This window comes from Pyricularia grisea (genome assembly GCF_004355905.1).
Source record: "Pyricularia grisea strain NI907 chromosome Unknown Pyricularia_grisea_NI907_Scaffold_2, whole genome shotgun sequence".
Taxonomy (NCBI): domain Eukaryota; kingdom Fungi; phylum Ascomycota; class Sordariomycetes; order Magnaporthales; family Pyriculariaceae; genus Pyricularia; species Pyricularia grisea.
This window is the reverse complement of record NW_022156717.1, coordinates 2,598,858-2,613,227: the sequence shown is the minus strand read 5'-3', so window position 1 is coordinate 2,613,227 and position 14,370 is coordinate 2,598,858. Positions and strand designations below refer to the sequence as shown.

The following is a 14,370-nucleotide window of genomic DNA, read 5'->3' as shown; positions in this document are numbered from 1 at the left end:
GTAAATTCAGCTTGGACGTGACCCAAGAAATCGACCGCGTTCGAATTGCCCAGCCAATTAATGGCTTGCCACAATTCACCAGGCAGAGTACATGCACAGTACATACCGTATATGCGGGGATCTGGCAGCTTCAGCCACATGTGGCGGGTGTCGATTTGAATTCAATTGGCTTGGGACTAGCGACATGACAAGGATCCCTGTCCCGCCTAGGACATCGCGACACATTTACATTAGTTCAGGTACATACATAAGGTAAGATACCTTGCGAAATCGAACGGGGTCGCCTTGGGGGGAAGCAAAAGAGCAAAGCATTCAACCTTTCGACAAAAACAAAAAAAAGGGTCTCGCCCTAAATCGAGTTCCCGCAAACGCAATCACCTTTCGATATCTAGCACAGCGCTGGGGGCAGCCAGCAGGACCAACCAAAAAAAAAATGGCGCTACCACGATCACTTCTGCAGTACATCTGCAGCCTCGTCCTCCTTGTCGGCGTCTCGCAGGCCCTCAAGTTCGAGCTGCAGGCCATGCCGGCGCACTATGACAACAAGATGCGGTGCATACGGAACTTTGTCGCAAAGGACACCCTGGTGGTGGTGACGTCCATCGTCAGCGGGTCCAAGGGTGACGGCATGGTGGTCAACTTGAACGTAGGTTTCTTGTTTTCGCTGGTTCTCTTTTGGACCTGTTGTTTCCTCCTCCTCCTCCTCCTCCAAGCTAACAATCCGTCTTCTCCCTTCATGCAGATCAAGGATGCTGTTGGCAACGAATACGGCAGGGCAAAGGACGTCGTTGGAGAGCAGAGGACAGTCTTTACATCGCACGCCGACGCGGCATTCGACATCTGCTACGAGAACATCCTGGACGGAAGTGCGTAAAACAAACATACCCGCCATCCTGCCCGGTTACTACTACACGATACCCCCTCCACCTTGGTACTAACAACGTATATACTTTCCCATCTTTCAGGCAAACATGTCGCGACCCCTCAAAAAACCATTGAGCTCGATGTCGACATTGGCGCCGATGCCAAGGACTGGTCGGCCATCCAGGCCACCGAGAAGCTCAAGCCCGTTGAGACGGAACTCCGCCGGATCGAAGAGATGGTGGCCGAGATTGTGGGCGAGATGGACTACCTCCGTGTCCGCGAGCAGAAGCTGCGCGACACCAACGAGAGCACCAACACCAGGGTCAAGTGGTTCGGCATGTTGACCACCTTCCTGCTCATCGCTCTGTGGGCCTGGCAGATCATGTACCTGCGTGCCTACTTTAGGTTAGTGGCGATTATGTTTTTGCTTTATTGGGCGGGAATGCCCAGCTGTAAAGAGTTATTTCTTTTGCTGACAATCAACTCAATACCCTCAACAGGTCCAAGCATCTCATCTGATCATCAAACTAGACGTGCTAAGCAGGGGAGCTGGCTGGCGTTGTGTTACTCCTGGGTCTTTTATTTTTGTTTGCAGGCTATCTTCCATCACGGTGTTGGGAACATTCATGTGTATTGGGAATCCGATGTTTTCGTCTTTGGCGGCAGTTCTGCTGGGGCTGTCGAACAGCAAAGGGTACCTAGGTAATCCAGAAAGCATTTTGATACATTGCTGCCAACCGAACTAGATGCACTAGGAGTTTATTGATGAAAGAGGTCGTACATCTGTTTGATCTGGGTCGTGAGCCCTATTTGTGAGATTTATTTACAGTGTAAAAGCTATATGAGATTTCAACTATACAGACACCCGTCTTAACACTGCTTTTAACCACCATTCAATTGTCACTTTAGGTGGCACAGACATCATGGCAAAGATGTTGCTAATTTTCAGGGACATTTTCCAGTTCTCTGTTTCATCAATAGTCGATGTTGGAACCAAAGAAGCCAGCCAGTCTTCTTGGTCGTAGGCACAGGGGCCAATATGTACAAACATCGCACCTTTAAAAACTCGAATCAGACGGGGCAAAAAAGCTGCCTGACCACAGCTTGCCAAATTCACCACCACCTCACCACCGCCACAAACTACTACTACACAAAACGCCCAAAACCATGGCAAACCAGTCCCAGTCTCAAAAGTCTCCAAGCTTAATGCTCCAAAGGGGTATAAACAAGTCCCAACATAAACACCCAATCAAAAGGCTTAAATGAACGGTGCTTGTAGTGTTTTTGACTACAAAAGTCACCCGTGGTGCGAGAGCGCCGCCAACAAGGAACGGTGGAAGGAATCATGACAAAGGAAATGGACACACAAAAAAAAGTAACCTTCCGCCCTGAGAAAAAGAGGAGAGGGAGAAAGGATGAATAAGAGAGAGAAAAAGAAGACGATACCAAAATCAGACGCTCATTTGAATCCCCTAAATTGTCGTCATGTCATTATAAAAACGCTCCTCCGCATAGCGAGGAGCATAAGCATAGTTTTGCTGGCCATTATGCGTTTACCCTTAGACCGCAGTAGGTTGGGCGCGGGCAACGCAACCTTAGCCGTCTTCTTCGGGTAATATCTTGCCAAGACTCCTCAGGACCTCCATGACGGGCAGGTTCTTGGTGCCGGCTGCGGCCTTTTCACGTTCCTCGCGCTCCTTGAGCCGGTCCGCGCTCAGGCCGAGCACGCGGTCAGCCTGCCGCCCGCCCGCCGCAACGCGCCGATCGAGCTTGTGCACGCTGTCGGCGAGCTTGTCGATGTCGACCTCGAGCGGAGCCATCAGGGACTGTAGTCGCGACTGCGTTTTTGCTCGCAGTGACGCAAAGTTGCTGGTCGGCTCCGTCAGAGAACGCAACATACGCGCCTCTTCTTCATCGAGTGCCCCTTCGTCGGGCAGCGGAGCCTTGGTCGGGTCTTCATCTTCAAATAGGGGTGGGAATTCAGGAGGTGGCTTCTCCAGCGCCAACCACTTTTTCCTTTCCAATTTTAAGCTGTATCATACAGAGTAGTCTGTCGTTAATCACTCTGTAATTTGGCAACATGCACAAGGATTATATTTACGTACCGTTTGATAGTAGCCTCCAGCTCCACTATCTTTTTCTCGTTCTCAATGTTGACTGGATTTGGTTTCGTGATCACCGGCCGCTTGGGCTCGGCTTCACTCGCCTCGTCTTCCCGGCTGAACCAGTCCGAGAACTCCGACTTGTTCCCAAAGTCCTTTAATAGTTGGTCTTGTATTGCACGTGCTAAAACTCAAAGTCAGTCTTTCGTTCTCGTTTCTTGTCAATCAGACACTTTGTCTGATACTACTTGATTCCCCCTATTCCTGTGACAAGACTTACCTCCCAGAATTGCATTAGAATTCATGGAATCCAAAGAGCCGTGCGCCGGCCTGTCCAGCAACGCCCTCTCACCACACCATGTAAGTAGCTGCTTCATCCTCCTCGTCTCCATCACATCGGACTCGATGTGCTTGTAGAACTCGCCAGCATTAACCTCGCGGTGCGGTATTGCACTGTGACCACTCTCAATCAATGAACTGGCCCGCCTGCCTCTCATGCCCAGGCTACTTCGTCGCGCTCCACTGCCTCCCGCCCCGCCCTTTTTGCGCAACTCCTTGTTGCGGTCCATTATGGGCGTATCGCTAAAGGGAAGCGCAATTTTGCGCGCCGGCTCATGGTGCTCCTGACCATATATCACCCCCTCCCCAGCTGGCCCATCGTCCATGCTGGTATCCATCGCATCATTCCTGGGCGTCGCAACCGGTTCCAGGGCCCTGTTTTCCACCGCTGCCGTTCGCTTTTTTGTCGGTGGCCTCCCCCGACCCGGTTTCCTTGCTTCAGGTGCCGTCGTTGCTGCTGGTATTTCAGGTTCTGGTCCTGTGTGATGATTTCCTGCACCATTTTCCACTACCGTTTCCATAGAAGATCGCGTTCGTCGACCAGTCGTTGGGGCGGCGGTACTGGGCGGTGCAGTCGCAGCCGCATCTGTCCGTCTGGCGCGCGTTTTCGGAACGGCGAGCGGTTTCGGTTCTGGCGCTGGCGCTGGAGACGCGCTCGGTTTCCTCCTCGTCGGCCTCTTGGTCGCAGGTGGTTCCGTCTCCTCCACGGGCGCCAGCTGCGGTGAAGCGGCACGTTTCCTCCCTCCCACAATCGCAACGGGCGCTGCCTTCTTGGCCGGTCGCCCTGCCGCCTTTTTCACCGCTGGAGCAGCTGCTATCGTCGAGGGAGCGGCAGCATCCAAGTCGCTCGCGGCCGTCGAGGTCCTGGCTCGTTTCGAGCCGCGCGTAAAGAGAAAGTCGCCATCCTGCTCGTCGTACACCGCGGCATCTGATCCCCGTACCCTCGAGTGTTAGCAATCTCTGTCCTTCCCCCTATCGCCGTGTTATTCCCTCCCAAAGCCACCCGTTCCAGCTTTCATTTCCCCCCCCCCCCCCCCCCCCCCCCCCCCCGGTCATCATCCTCATCACAAAAAAGTCCCACCTACCGGCAAGGCGTTTGCTGTAGCGACGCGGCTCCCCCGGCTGATTGCTCATGCTCAAGTCCTGTAGCGGCTGGCGTGCGCGTATGAGAGTCGTCATGGATGGCAAGCGGACGGCGAGGGCGAAGGCATGGATGCAGTCGGGGATTTGGCTGTTCCTTTTTTGGTAGGTTTTAGGTATGCGATAGCACAGCAGTAGCAGCTTTGAAAAAAAAATTATCTGGTTGTTGATGGAGTTGTCGCACGTATGCCGCTGCGATAATTTGTCGTCGGTCCCTCCCGAGCTTCGGTGCTGGGTCGCGTGTCGCAAAGCAATTCGAGGCTGCGTGCCCCTGGGGAGGCAGTTTTGGCTGTGCCGCCCCTCCCACTCCAAGACGCGTCAAATTTCCCCCCCAACTGCGGATTCGCTAGGCGCGGCCACCTTCGGCGCGTATGAAAGAGTTTTTCCCAAAGCCTTTCCGTGTGATTAGATTAATTCGATCGTTAATTATTCAGTGTCGCGACCGCGGTGAGGTAAGAGATGCTGGCTGAAATTGTCGTTTTTTTTCAATTCGTTGTGGTCCGCGCGAAGTTCCGCCAGTTCTAGTTCTGCCCAACTTGGTCCGTGGATTGCCGTGGTGGAGAGATATGCTGTCGCGCAAGGGCCGTGGAGCTTGCCATTCATTTGTTTACCACCCGAAATCGTTCTGCACCACCTAAACTTGCAACTTGTACGTCAGCCCCATAATTCCAGTAACCAGTACAAATTTCTATTGGACGGTGCACAAGAGCTAATCCAGTTCTGGTCATGACATATCCTCCCTTGTTCTCTGTCCGCAACCAACGTTTTCATAACTACAACTCGACTCAGATGCCTCCCTTAAAATCGCATGAGAGCACCTAAGCGAATTGAAGAATACCGTGACTAATGCAACTCCCGTATTTTACTACAGCATCGTTGATTCTTACTGGCCACACTAGGGTCCGACATCACAAAAGGTCCAGGACTATCAAGTAAAGACATGCAGAAATTTCATAAGTAGCTTTGCATAGATTGACTAGATCTAAATCATACCAATTGTACCTGAAAGGAATCTGCCTCCCACACAACTTGCTGATCGGGGAGAACAACCCTCATGTCTGGATTCATGTAGACAGACAGCGCACACGAACCCGTACGCGTTGAAAGGCCGAACAGGCTTGTTCATCCCATGAAAACGTACTCTAGGAAACCGAGAATATCTCGACAAAAACACAAAAGAAGCCAGTGCAGAACCCCCCAACGCCCATCTCCAACCTTTTTGCGTGTGTCCTTTTGGAGCCCCCAAGACGGTTGCTCGAATCGAGGCTGAAAGTAGAAGTTCAAGTGTAAAAGCTAGTGAGGTAAAGTAAGAAAAGATTGAAAGTTTAAGAAAAAGACAAGTAAGAATAACCGTAGAACATGAAGAGAAATAGAAGAGAAAACAAAAATCCATAAAAAATCAAAAAGACGAAAAACTCCAAATCGTGAAAAAAAAAAGTTAAACCTGAGCGCCGACTGTCTTCTTGTTGCTGTACAGTTCAATGCTCCCAAGCGAACAAACACCACGCCCTTATTATACCCAGTGAGTTTGATAAATCGTGTGCACATGAAAATGCTTGACATGCCGAGGGACCAGAAGATCCCCTAGCAGATGTCTATAAGTAATTATCCCATAGAAAAAGACCATTCATGATGATCGGTCGAGACATTTCAGGGTTGACCCGACGGCGATTTTTTTAGGGCCACAGAAGAGCCACTGCTCCGGCTTGATGCCGATCGCCGTCTCACAGCATCTTGCGCCATCATGTCGAGGATCGCGGCAGATTCGTTCTATGAATACCGCCTCTGACCACCGTTGGCGATAACTGGCTGCGGTGGCATTCCTGCTGGCGCCAAACCATAAGGATTCATTTGCGCGTTGAAGTGGTCCATTGGCGGTTGCTGCATGAACTGCCCCTGAAGTCCCTGTGCCTGGGTAACATTACAGTCCTTGTGGGCAAGAAGTAATGTTTTTAGGTTCACAACTTCTTCACGCAACTGACCAATTTGAGCTGTAAGGTTTTCGTTCTCAGCGCCGTACATTTCAACCTTGCTCTGTAAATTAGCCAGCCATTGCTTTTTGCGCTGTCGGCATTTGAGAGCGGCCACCCTATTGCGATCAATGTTAGCAACATGTTCAAAAGTGAATAATCGGTAGGCCGATGTGATGCAGATTCTCATACCTGTTACGCTCCAAAAAGTTCTTGCGCTTCTCCTCATCTGTCTGTTTGCCTTTGGGGTTGCCCTCCTTATCCAACTTCATCTCGTCCTCATCATCATCCGACATCTCAGGCTCAGGGCTGAAGTGAGGCATGCCATTTCCATTAGCCTTGACCTGCTTGGAGTTTGGTGCTTTGACTGGTTGGGCATCACTGCGCTTCCTCTTGCCATTAGTTGCAGGTGCTGCTGTTGTCGTGCTCTTCTTACTAGCTTTGCCTCGGGTTGAAGGCCTGCTTTGCTCCACATCGTCCGACCCAACGCTTCCCGTTCGGTCACTCCTTGTGGCGCTAGGCGGTGCCCCTGAAGTTCCATTAACGGTGTTCATGTGAGGTGATGTCTTGATCGCAGGAGGTGGTGGGGGAGGATGCGCATGCGCGTGCGCTTGCGGCGGCTGTTGAACAGCGTAGTTGTTTTGAGGCTGCGCACCGTTGCGACCCTGAGCCAACATAAAGAGGCCGTTTGCCGCATCATTATCATGCGGATCAAACGGCCCTGGAGCAGGCTTGGCTTCGGCCTTTACATTTCCGTTTGCCATATCCTCAGGCTGCGATGTTGCAGGGAGCGACTGTTGCTGGGGCGGCTGTGTTTGCGATTGGTTTTGGGTCTGGTTAATACCTGCCTCTCGCTTGGCTGCTGCCGCAGCAAGAGCTGTCCGATGGAAATCAAGAGTGCTCGGTGTCGTTCCTCCGTTCATAAAAGCTTGAGCACTTGGGCTGGCAGCAGGAAACATAGACCCGCCTCCTCCTGGCGTCAAGCCTGTCCTCAGCGAAGACTCGTTGGGCGTGGGGAATCCGCCACGCAGATGATGTGTGTCCCCAAAATAATCATTCGTCGGCCCCGAAAGCATTGCTGGGCTCAACGGACCAGTGCGCAATGAACCGCCTCCCCAGTTGAACGGTGTCGCACCACTGCCTGGAAGTAACGATGAGGGAGATGTCAGTGCCGCGACGGAGGGTAACTTGGTGCCTCCGGGAGTCTCCGGTGGTGCTCCGAAAGATTGTTCGAATGGATTAGGCTCGAGGCTTAGCGAGCCACCCAATCCGGGGTTGAAGTAGTCGGGTGTTCCCTGTGCAGGCACGGGTCGCGGCGGAGGGGCCAAAGGTTTCGTGGTAGTATCCGCATTTGATTCTGGTCTCTTGGATTCGGGATCTGCGGGCCAAAAGAATCTGGTAAGCCATCATGACGACAACGTAGAATTGATGTCATAAAAAATAAAAAATAAAAAATAGCGATGCCAATGGAAAGCCGGTCGCATCACCGTCAATCTAGCTGGAACCACAACGGCGGCGGCGGCGGCGGGCGGCGGATACATAACAGCATCGCGCATTGGGAGCCGGTGACTCGGCGTCGACCACACCAAACGAAGAAAAAAAAGAGCACAACATACCTTCAGCTTTGTTTGACGGCGACGACCGCTTCGGCGATTTCGTCTCGGTCTTGGAAACGATGGCAGTTTCCGCCATGACGACGATGTTTAATCGGCCTATGTGGTACACGAATAGGAAAAGAGTGATTGGGGCGAAGGGCAAGGGCAGAAGGCCAGAATGGATTCGAAGGCAAACTCAAATTGACGGGATGTCGTCACGGATCACAGTCGTGGGAAGAGGCGGCTGCTGCTGCTGCAACGCTATAGCAGCGTAACCTCTTTGTTTGGTAGGTAATCTAGATGTCCTGTGGTATAGGCGATATGGGCGCGAGTCGATTTTGCGCGACCGATTACAGTCCAATGCTGCGAAAAGGGAGAAGGTTGGATGAATGGGTTGGAACTGGCGATGACGAAGATGACGACACACCCGTTGGAAAGACAAGAGGGCGAAAAGAAAGAGGAAATCAGAGGGTGTGGGGTGCACTGGCCACCTAGTGGGTCCACGCCGTCACCGCGTCCCCAATAATGACAACAGTCGAAAAATTCGACCTTCACACCCTGGGCCGGACCTCCCTTTGATGTCTTGATTCAACTTGCCAACTTGGATTGTCACATCAGACAGCTCCTTACTTATTGTGTGTATAACTTGCAATTTTCTATTTGTTTTTACTTTGAACAGTTATTGGCCAAGTTTTGCTTGATTTCTGTGTGTGTGTGTTTTTTTTTTCCTGTGCAATTTTTTCTTGCCAAAATTCTCAATTGCGAACTCCACTACCCAGGTCATGTTCAATCCTTGCAGCCTCCCGCGGACCAGGATACACCTCCGGAGGTTACTGTATATCCAGAGTTTTAATACACTGTCCAGTCTTAGCCATAGTGGGCAGGTTGCTCCGAAAATCTTCTTGAAAGCCGCTGGACGCAACAAATGGATGACCACCCAATGTCCAAAAGAGTGCGCCCCTTTTCACAAATCAGCAGCTGCAGTCGACACCTGGAATTTGAGATCGATCGATTGCTTTTTTTTTTCTTCTTCTTCTGCTTATTATAGTTAGAGAGGATGCATTGTTAATGCTTCTTAGTTTTGCAAAAGGATTTTTTCAGTGCCTGGCGCACCCCCCACTCTGCTTCACCCCAGACAAGTTCGGAGTAGCTGCCGTAGTACGCAGCCATAGGGCGGATATTACTTTCGCCGGCTGTCATGTTACAAATCTGGGAAGAGAAAAAAGGAAAACATCAACCAGGGATTGGATTATACCAGATTTTGATGAATTCATTTGTATGTGGCCAAGGTGGCAGGGTTAGGCTTTGCCAGAGTAGATGAGACGGCCCAGAAGAAGTGGGTTTTCCAGACGCGTCGTGCGATAGACAGTAGGGAAATTTTCTGCGTTTATTTCTCTGGCACCGGCTCCGGCTGTGAACATGCTTCGACGGGAGGAGAAGAACGGATGCCGGGTGCCCGCCATGATTAGTGCGGCTGGTGTGTGGGTTCCCCAGTAAAGCAAGCAAACAAGCAAGCTAGCCAGCCAGCCTAGCCTACTCGAAAAAAAAAAACGAAAAAGAGGAGAAACATACTGGTAGAAAGACCCATCCTTGTTATGCACCTCGACCCAGTTAATTTTACACTGGCGAAATTTATACCATGCTAGAGCTACTTGCTAGTGTGGGCAAACTCGACTCGTGCGAATCCAATCAGCGAACGATTTTTCATGGTCTTTGTGGTCCTCGTTATCAATCGAGGTTTTTCGGTTTCGGCCATCGCACTTGACAAACTGCCGCCAGGAAGAGTCAAAAAAAATTAGAGGAGGCTCGTTAATTATTAATACGGCCAGCCCCCCTCTTAGAAATTGGTTGGCAGTGAGCCGGCTTTGCCACGACCCAGAACGGGCTGCTGGACTGGACTGGACCTGAATGTCGAACACACGACACAGGGTCGTCTTACCAGAATGGCACACTGTGCGAGGCTGGAGAGATGACAGGGTGGATCTTGCGGGCGGAACAGTCAAATCAGAACTGACAAAGCTCTTTATTTTCCAGGTAGGTGTGACGTATTGCAGTAGGACCCAGACGACGCCATAATTACCGTGTCCTCCGCCCNCCCCCCCTACCTTCTACTGGATAGCACCCATCCATCCCCCTCCGGAAATATCAATAATCTCCAGCTGGCGATACGACGGCAAAGTGCGGTCAACAACCCCGTCGTTGCAAGCAGACAGAGATCCATGCTACGTACATTGATTGGAAGTCCTGAGTATTGAATGATGAACTTTAAATAAGTAAATTGAAAAATTAAAAAAAAAAGAAAGCAAACCGCAATGACTGCACAATGGCAATCGCAAAAATGCATGTCCTTTGATACAAGCGGAAATTATCGTTTTTTGGCCCGTGCTAACTTACAGAAAAGACTTCCCGCGGTTTCTGAACTAGCATTTCGCGAGCCAAAATCTTGAGTGAGCCGATGACGCAAGAGCGCATGCCCACGAAGTGTGGTCGAGTTGCCAAGTGCAGGCGGGGGGCGCAACTTGACCCGATAGCCGGGCCTGCGCTCTGGCGAAACAGACCAAATCCATGCAGACACGCCCACCCTAGATGTTAAATTGAACCATTTTTGACGCAATCGATATTGACCCGTCTTGTCTATCTACGACCTGACGCGAATCGTACTGAGAAGCGAACGGGAAAAGCCAAGCGGACCGCTTCGGGTCACCTCCGATTCTTTTTTTGGTGGTACCTACCCGTACGGTACGGTACTAAGTATTCGACTCTTATTTAGTACATCTAGGCAAACTGAGTTTGTTTTGTCTTTTGTAATCACAAAAGGGAGTGCATGTAGTAAACAGCTTGGTGCTGTAGATCGCCCCAGATCCGCGCGACCTTGAACCAGACGTGCGCATCGGAGTTTTTGGCACAGATCGCTCCACGAACGCGCTGCTTTTGCTTATGCTGTATTCTGTAGTATGTATGTACTAGGCGTGCAAGGCGTTGGTTTTCTTGGCTTGGCTTTGGGATTGAACTACAAGCCTGATTTTTGCGCGTATGCACTTTCAGCGCAGGTGGGATGCGCAAGCAACATTACAGTGCAGGGTAGGTCGCTATGTATACGTCCGACGGAAAAAAAAAGAAAAAAAAAAAACACTTTTTCAATTCTCAGATAAAACCAGAAATCGTCCAAACCTAATCATGAAGCCACTGTTTCGTATATGGTGTCGAGTACCTGGTGGCAATAACGATGCTAGATATAGTACAATTTACTGTATGCAGGCGTCCTTTTCTCCTGCGCAAGCACGCAACCCGGCGGCCGAGGTAGCCTGGCTCCCCCTGCTAGCTCTGCGCGATTGGTAGATTGTCTACAACCCAGCCTCAGCCCGCACCTTGAAGCCCTGTCGGGGCGCGTGTACCCGAACACCACGAAGGTTCTCGATCACGATCTCAGCCTGGTCCATGTGCACCAGCTTGCCGGCGTCCCGATGTCCACTTCCCGTGTCGGTCGGCCAGAGCCTCACCATGGAGCCCCTGGTCAGGCCCTCTCCATCTGCGGCGGTCAGGTCAGCCTCGGCGTAGTCGTCGTTGAGCCGAGAGGCGAGGATCAGCTGCGCAGCCTCCTTGCCCTTCAATTTACGGGGCTTGGACCCGGATGATCCGGCCGCCCCCACGGCCTTGTCGAACCGCTGGATCCATGCGAAAACGCGGGGGAACAGCTCCGCAGAGACTTGGTCTGAGGGGAGCGCCGGGCTTCCGGGTAGAGTGATGAGCCAGTGAAACGGCCAGATGGCCTCGATGTCGGCGAGGCTCGGCTTTTCCGTTTGCAATATCCAGTCACCTGGGAATTTTGTTTTGTTTTTTGTGTTTTTTTCTCATTAGTCAGGTCTCCCGACGACGTCATCCGGATAGTGCCCACAACAAATCAAAAGTTCCCAGTCAGCAAAGGTGGGTAAAATCTCAAAAACTTACGTCCATCCGCGAGCAAGGTCGTCTCGAGCAGCTCCATCGCGTCTCGGATCTTGTTGACGGCGTCCGCACGCGACAGCCACCCTCCCATCGGCTTCTCCTTGATGAAGCTGGCCCGGTCTTTTTGAAAATTTGGATCCTTGAGTGCCGGCAGGTCGCGGGGCAGCAGGCCCATGGCCGCAAAGAAAATGCCCGTGTCGAGCGTCAGCGCCGCGAGCAGCCGCTGGACGCCCTTGGACTGAGGCTCGGACGCTCCCAGTTTGGGCACCGATGGATGCGACTCCTCCAGCTTGGAGAGGATCAGGCGCGTGTCCAAGTAGACGTCGCGCCCGATTGAGAGGACGGGGATGCGGCGGTATGAAATTCCCAGCTCCTCGGAGAGGTCTGGTCTGGGCATAATAGGCGGTTGTAGCTGTTGCATTGGGGTCAGTGATTGATTATGAGCGCTTAGGATTCAGCCAACCCCAACCTGTCCTGCTTACACATTGCATGTACGGTATGCCTCTGAGGGCTAGATACCACGAAATCCTCCTCGCAAATGGAGAATAGGGATAGTGGTATAGAACGATGGGTTGCTCTGAGCTTGCCATTGTGATTTACGGCGCAATGGACTGATATCATTCAATAATAGATGCAAATTGAATCTGTGGCGATGGAATGGACTCGTGTACAAGTTGCCGGTACTCTGCGCAAGTGAAGTTTGATCAATTATGTCACTTCAGAATATATACTCTTGTTATTGATGTAATGTTTGTTGGGTTGTTATATCTAAGCTTAAGTAGGAGTAAGCGGAGGGGCAATTGATTGACTTTACGTACCTCGGCAACTCGGCGGGCTTATAATTCAGGGGTTCTGCGCAAATCCAATTACAAACGAGTGCACACAAGACAATTCAATGAAATGGAAAGCCTCGGACACATGTATCATAATGGAGTTGTCATGGTATAGTGACCATAAGCGGAGGATAATTAACCCGCATGCATGCAACATTATACGACTAGCTATCTTCCACGACTTCAATATTACCGGCCAAGACCTGTGATAGTACATTAGGAGAGCCTGACCAAAATATAGGAACAAAAATACGCCCAACCCGCATAGTAGCAATCGCATCCAGTGGTAAACCAAGGCAGCTGCATTCAGTCGGACAAATCAAGCCCGCACAGAATCCTGTCACCTGGAAAATGGGTTAATTAGAGTTCTCCAGAAACCTCCTTTTCTCCGACTACCACCAGCTTCAGCATACGTCTCGAGCCTGAGGAGCGCAGACATCTCAGCCTCCTCTTGGCGTTTCCTGCTCTGCTGCCTGAGTTTGAGTATTTCTCGACAAACGACAGGAAATATTTCTTTGACACTATGGTACATATCCAAGGTCAGTAACCCAGTGAAGAATTGAACTCGGGTTGGGACCAAGGACTGTATGGGCAACGGCAAAGAGCCCATCTCAAGTAAAGATCAACAGTTATACGTACTTGTCACCAGTCCTTGCGCTTATCTCCAGAAAGGGGCAGCCCGTATCGAACGTAGAGGCAGTCTTGGAGCCCTCAGCCCAAGCCACTACGCGTTCCTCGTCATCGACATCGCTCTTGTTTCCGACGAGGAGCAGGCCATATTGCCGACTAATACCATGGTTATTTGAGTTGCTGCTCCGAAACGAGCCACTCATAAACCTCTGGACGCGAATAGCAAGCTCGAGTGAGGCTTGGTCGGTTATGTCGTACAGCAGCACAGCGCCCTCGGTAATCGCCAGTGCTTGTTCCAGCATCAGGTTGGTGGTGAGATGTTTTGATGGTAGCTCGAGTACGTCCACGTTGTAGTTGAGACCATCGATCTGGATCGACTGTCGGCAACCGCCTTCGAGTTTTCCTTGTGGGGAACCGGGACCGACTTCGAAGGCATCGAGAGCAAACTATTAAGCACCAGAGGGTATGAGACGGTCAGCATCTCGTGTATTATCCAGACTTTAAGATATCCATTACCGGTGCTGGCCTGTTGAGGCGGATATCCTTTGAAAGGGTCAGTCATTGTCAAGAGTCACAAACCCTAGTGAGAACACTTGTTTTCCCGCAGCCTTTAGTACCAACAATAAGCACACGAAAATCACTCTCCGTCTTCCCCTCACTCTTCACATTTGTTGAGCGCCGATTCTGTGCCTCGAACTGGCTCAGCCTGCTTGTTCGATCTGAAATCCTATCATCGCCATGTATCTCCTGCCATGTGAAGATAGCCTTTAGATAGTTGGCCTCTTCATCGGTCCATTGCATCGAACCCATGGTGATGATGGTAACAGAACTGGTTGAATGTAAGTTTTGAACCTGCGCAGGAGGCAGCGGGGTAAGAGTGGAAGTGGTTCCTGTGCTGGCTTAATATTTGATTACCATGTGGCATCAAGCGACTGGTTAGTCTTTAAGGAGC

At 51.2% G+C, this 14,370-nt stretch overlaps 5 protein-coding genes across 5 annotated transcripts; 1 reads left to right on the top strand and 4 right to left on the bottom strand.

Moving 5' to 3' along the window:
• Window positions 1-217: 217 nt before the first annotated feature.
• Window positions 218-1,710, top strand: PgNI_03347 (uncharacterized protein). The gene is made up of 4 exons (XM_031123402.1): window positions 218-646; window positions 743-866; window positions 966-1,269; window positions 1,365-1,710. Exons 1-4 carry the CDS (start codon window positions 434-436, stop codon window positions 1,381-1,383), a joined length of 660 nt encoding a protein of 219 aa, XP_030984941.1. The 5' UTR covers window positions 218-433; the 3' UTR covers window positions 1,384-1,710.
• A 104-nt stretch (window positions 1,711-1,814) lies between these two features.
• Window positions 1,815-5,001, bottom strand: PgNI_03346 (uncharacterized protein). Its single transcript, XM_031123401.1, has 4 exons — window positions 4,391-5,001; window positions 3,247-4,233; window positions 2,970-3,150; window positions 1,815-2,895 (listed from the first exon to the last, which is right to left on the bottom strand). Exons 1-4 carry the CDS (start codon window positions 4,482-4,484, stop codon window positions 2,460-2,462), a joined length of 1,698 nt encoding a protein of 565 aa, XP_030984942.1. The 5' UTR covers window positions 4,485-5,001; the 3' UTR covers window positions 1,815-2,459.
• Window positions 5,002-5,405: 404 nt separating this feature from the next.
• On the bottom strand, window positions 5,406-8,395 carry PgNI_03345 (uncharacterized protein). Its single transcript, XM_031123400.1, has 3 exons — window positions 8,032-8,395; window positions 6,608-7,793; window positions 5,406-6,534 (listed from the first exon to the last, which is right to left on the bottom strand). Exons 1-3 carry the CDS (start codon window positions 8,105-8,107, stop codon window positions 6,216-6,218), a joined length of 1,581 nt encoding a protein of 526 aa, XP_030984939.1. The 5' UTR covers window positions 8,108-8,395; the 3' UTR covers window positions 5,406-6,215.
• Window positions 8,396-11,097: 2,702 nt separating this feature from the next.
• On the bottom strand, window positions 11,098-12,704 carry PgNI_03344 (uncharacterized protein). The gene is made up of 3 exons (XM_031123399.1): window positions 12,438-12,704; window positions 11,959-12,367; window positions 11,098-11,827 (listed from the first exon to the last, which is right to left on the bottom strand). Exons 1-3 carry the CDS (start codon window positions 12,543-12,545, stop codon window positions 11,355-11,357), a joined length of 990 nt encoding a protein of 329 aa, XP_030983675.1. The 5' UTR covers window positions 12,546-12,704; the 3' UTR covers window positions 11,098-11,354.
• Window positions 12,705-13,209: 505 nt separating this feature from the next.
• On the bottom strand, window positions 13,210-14,228 carry PgNI_03343 (uncharacterized protein; the record flags this gene model as incomplete). Its single annotated transcript, XM_031123398.1, has 2 exons — window positions 13,210-13,864; window positions 13,998-14,228. 2 exons carry the CDS (start codon window positions 14,226-14,228, stop codon window positions 13,418-13,420), a joined length of 678 nt encoding a protein of 225 aa, XP_030984937.1. The 3' UTR covers window positions 13,210-13,417.
• Window positions 14,229-14,370: the final 142 nt, after the last annotated feature.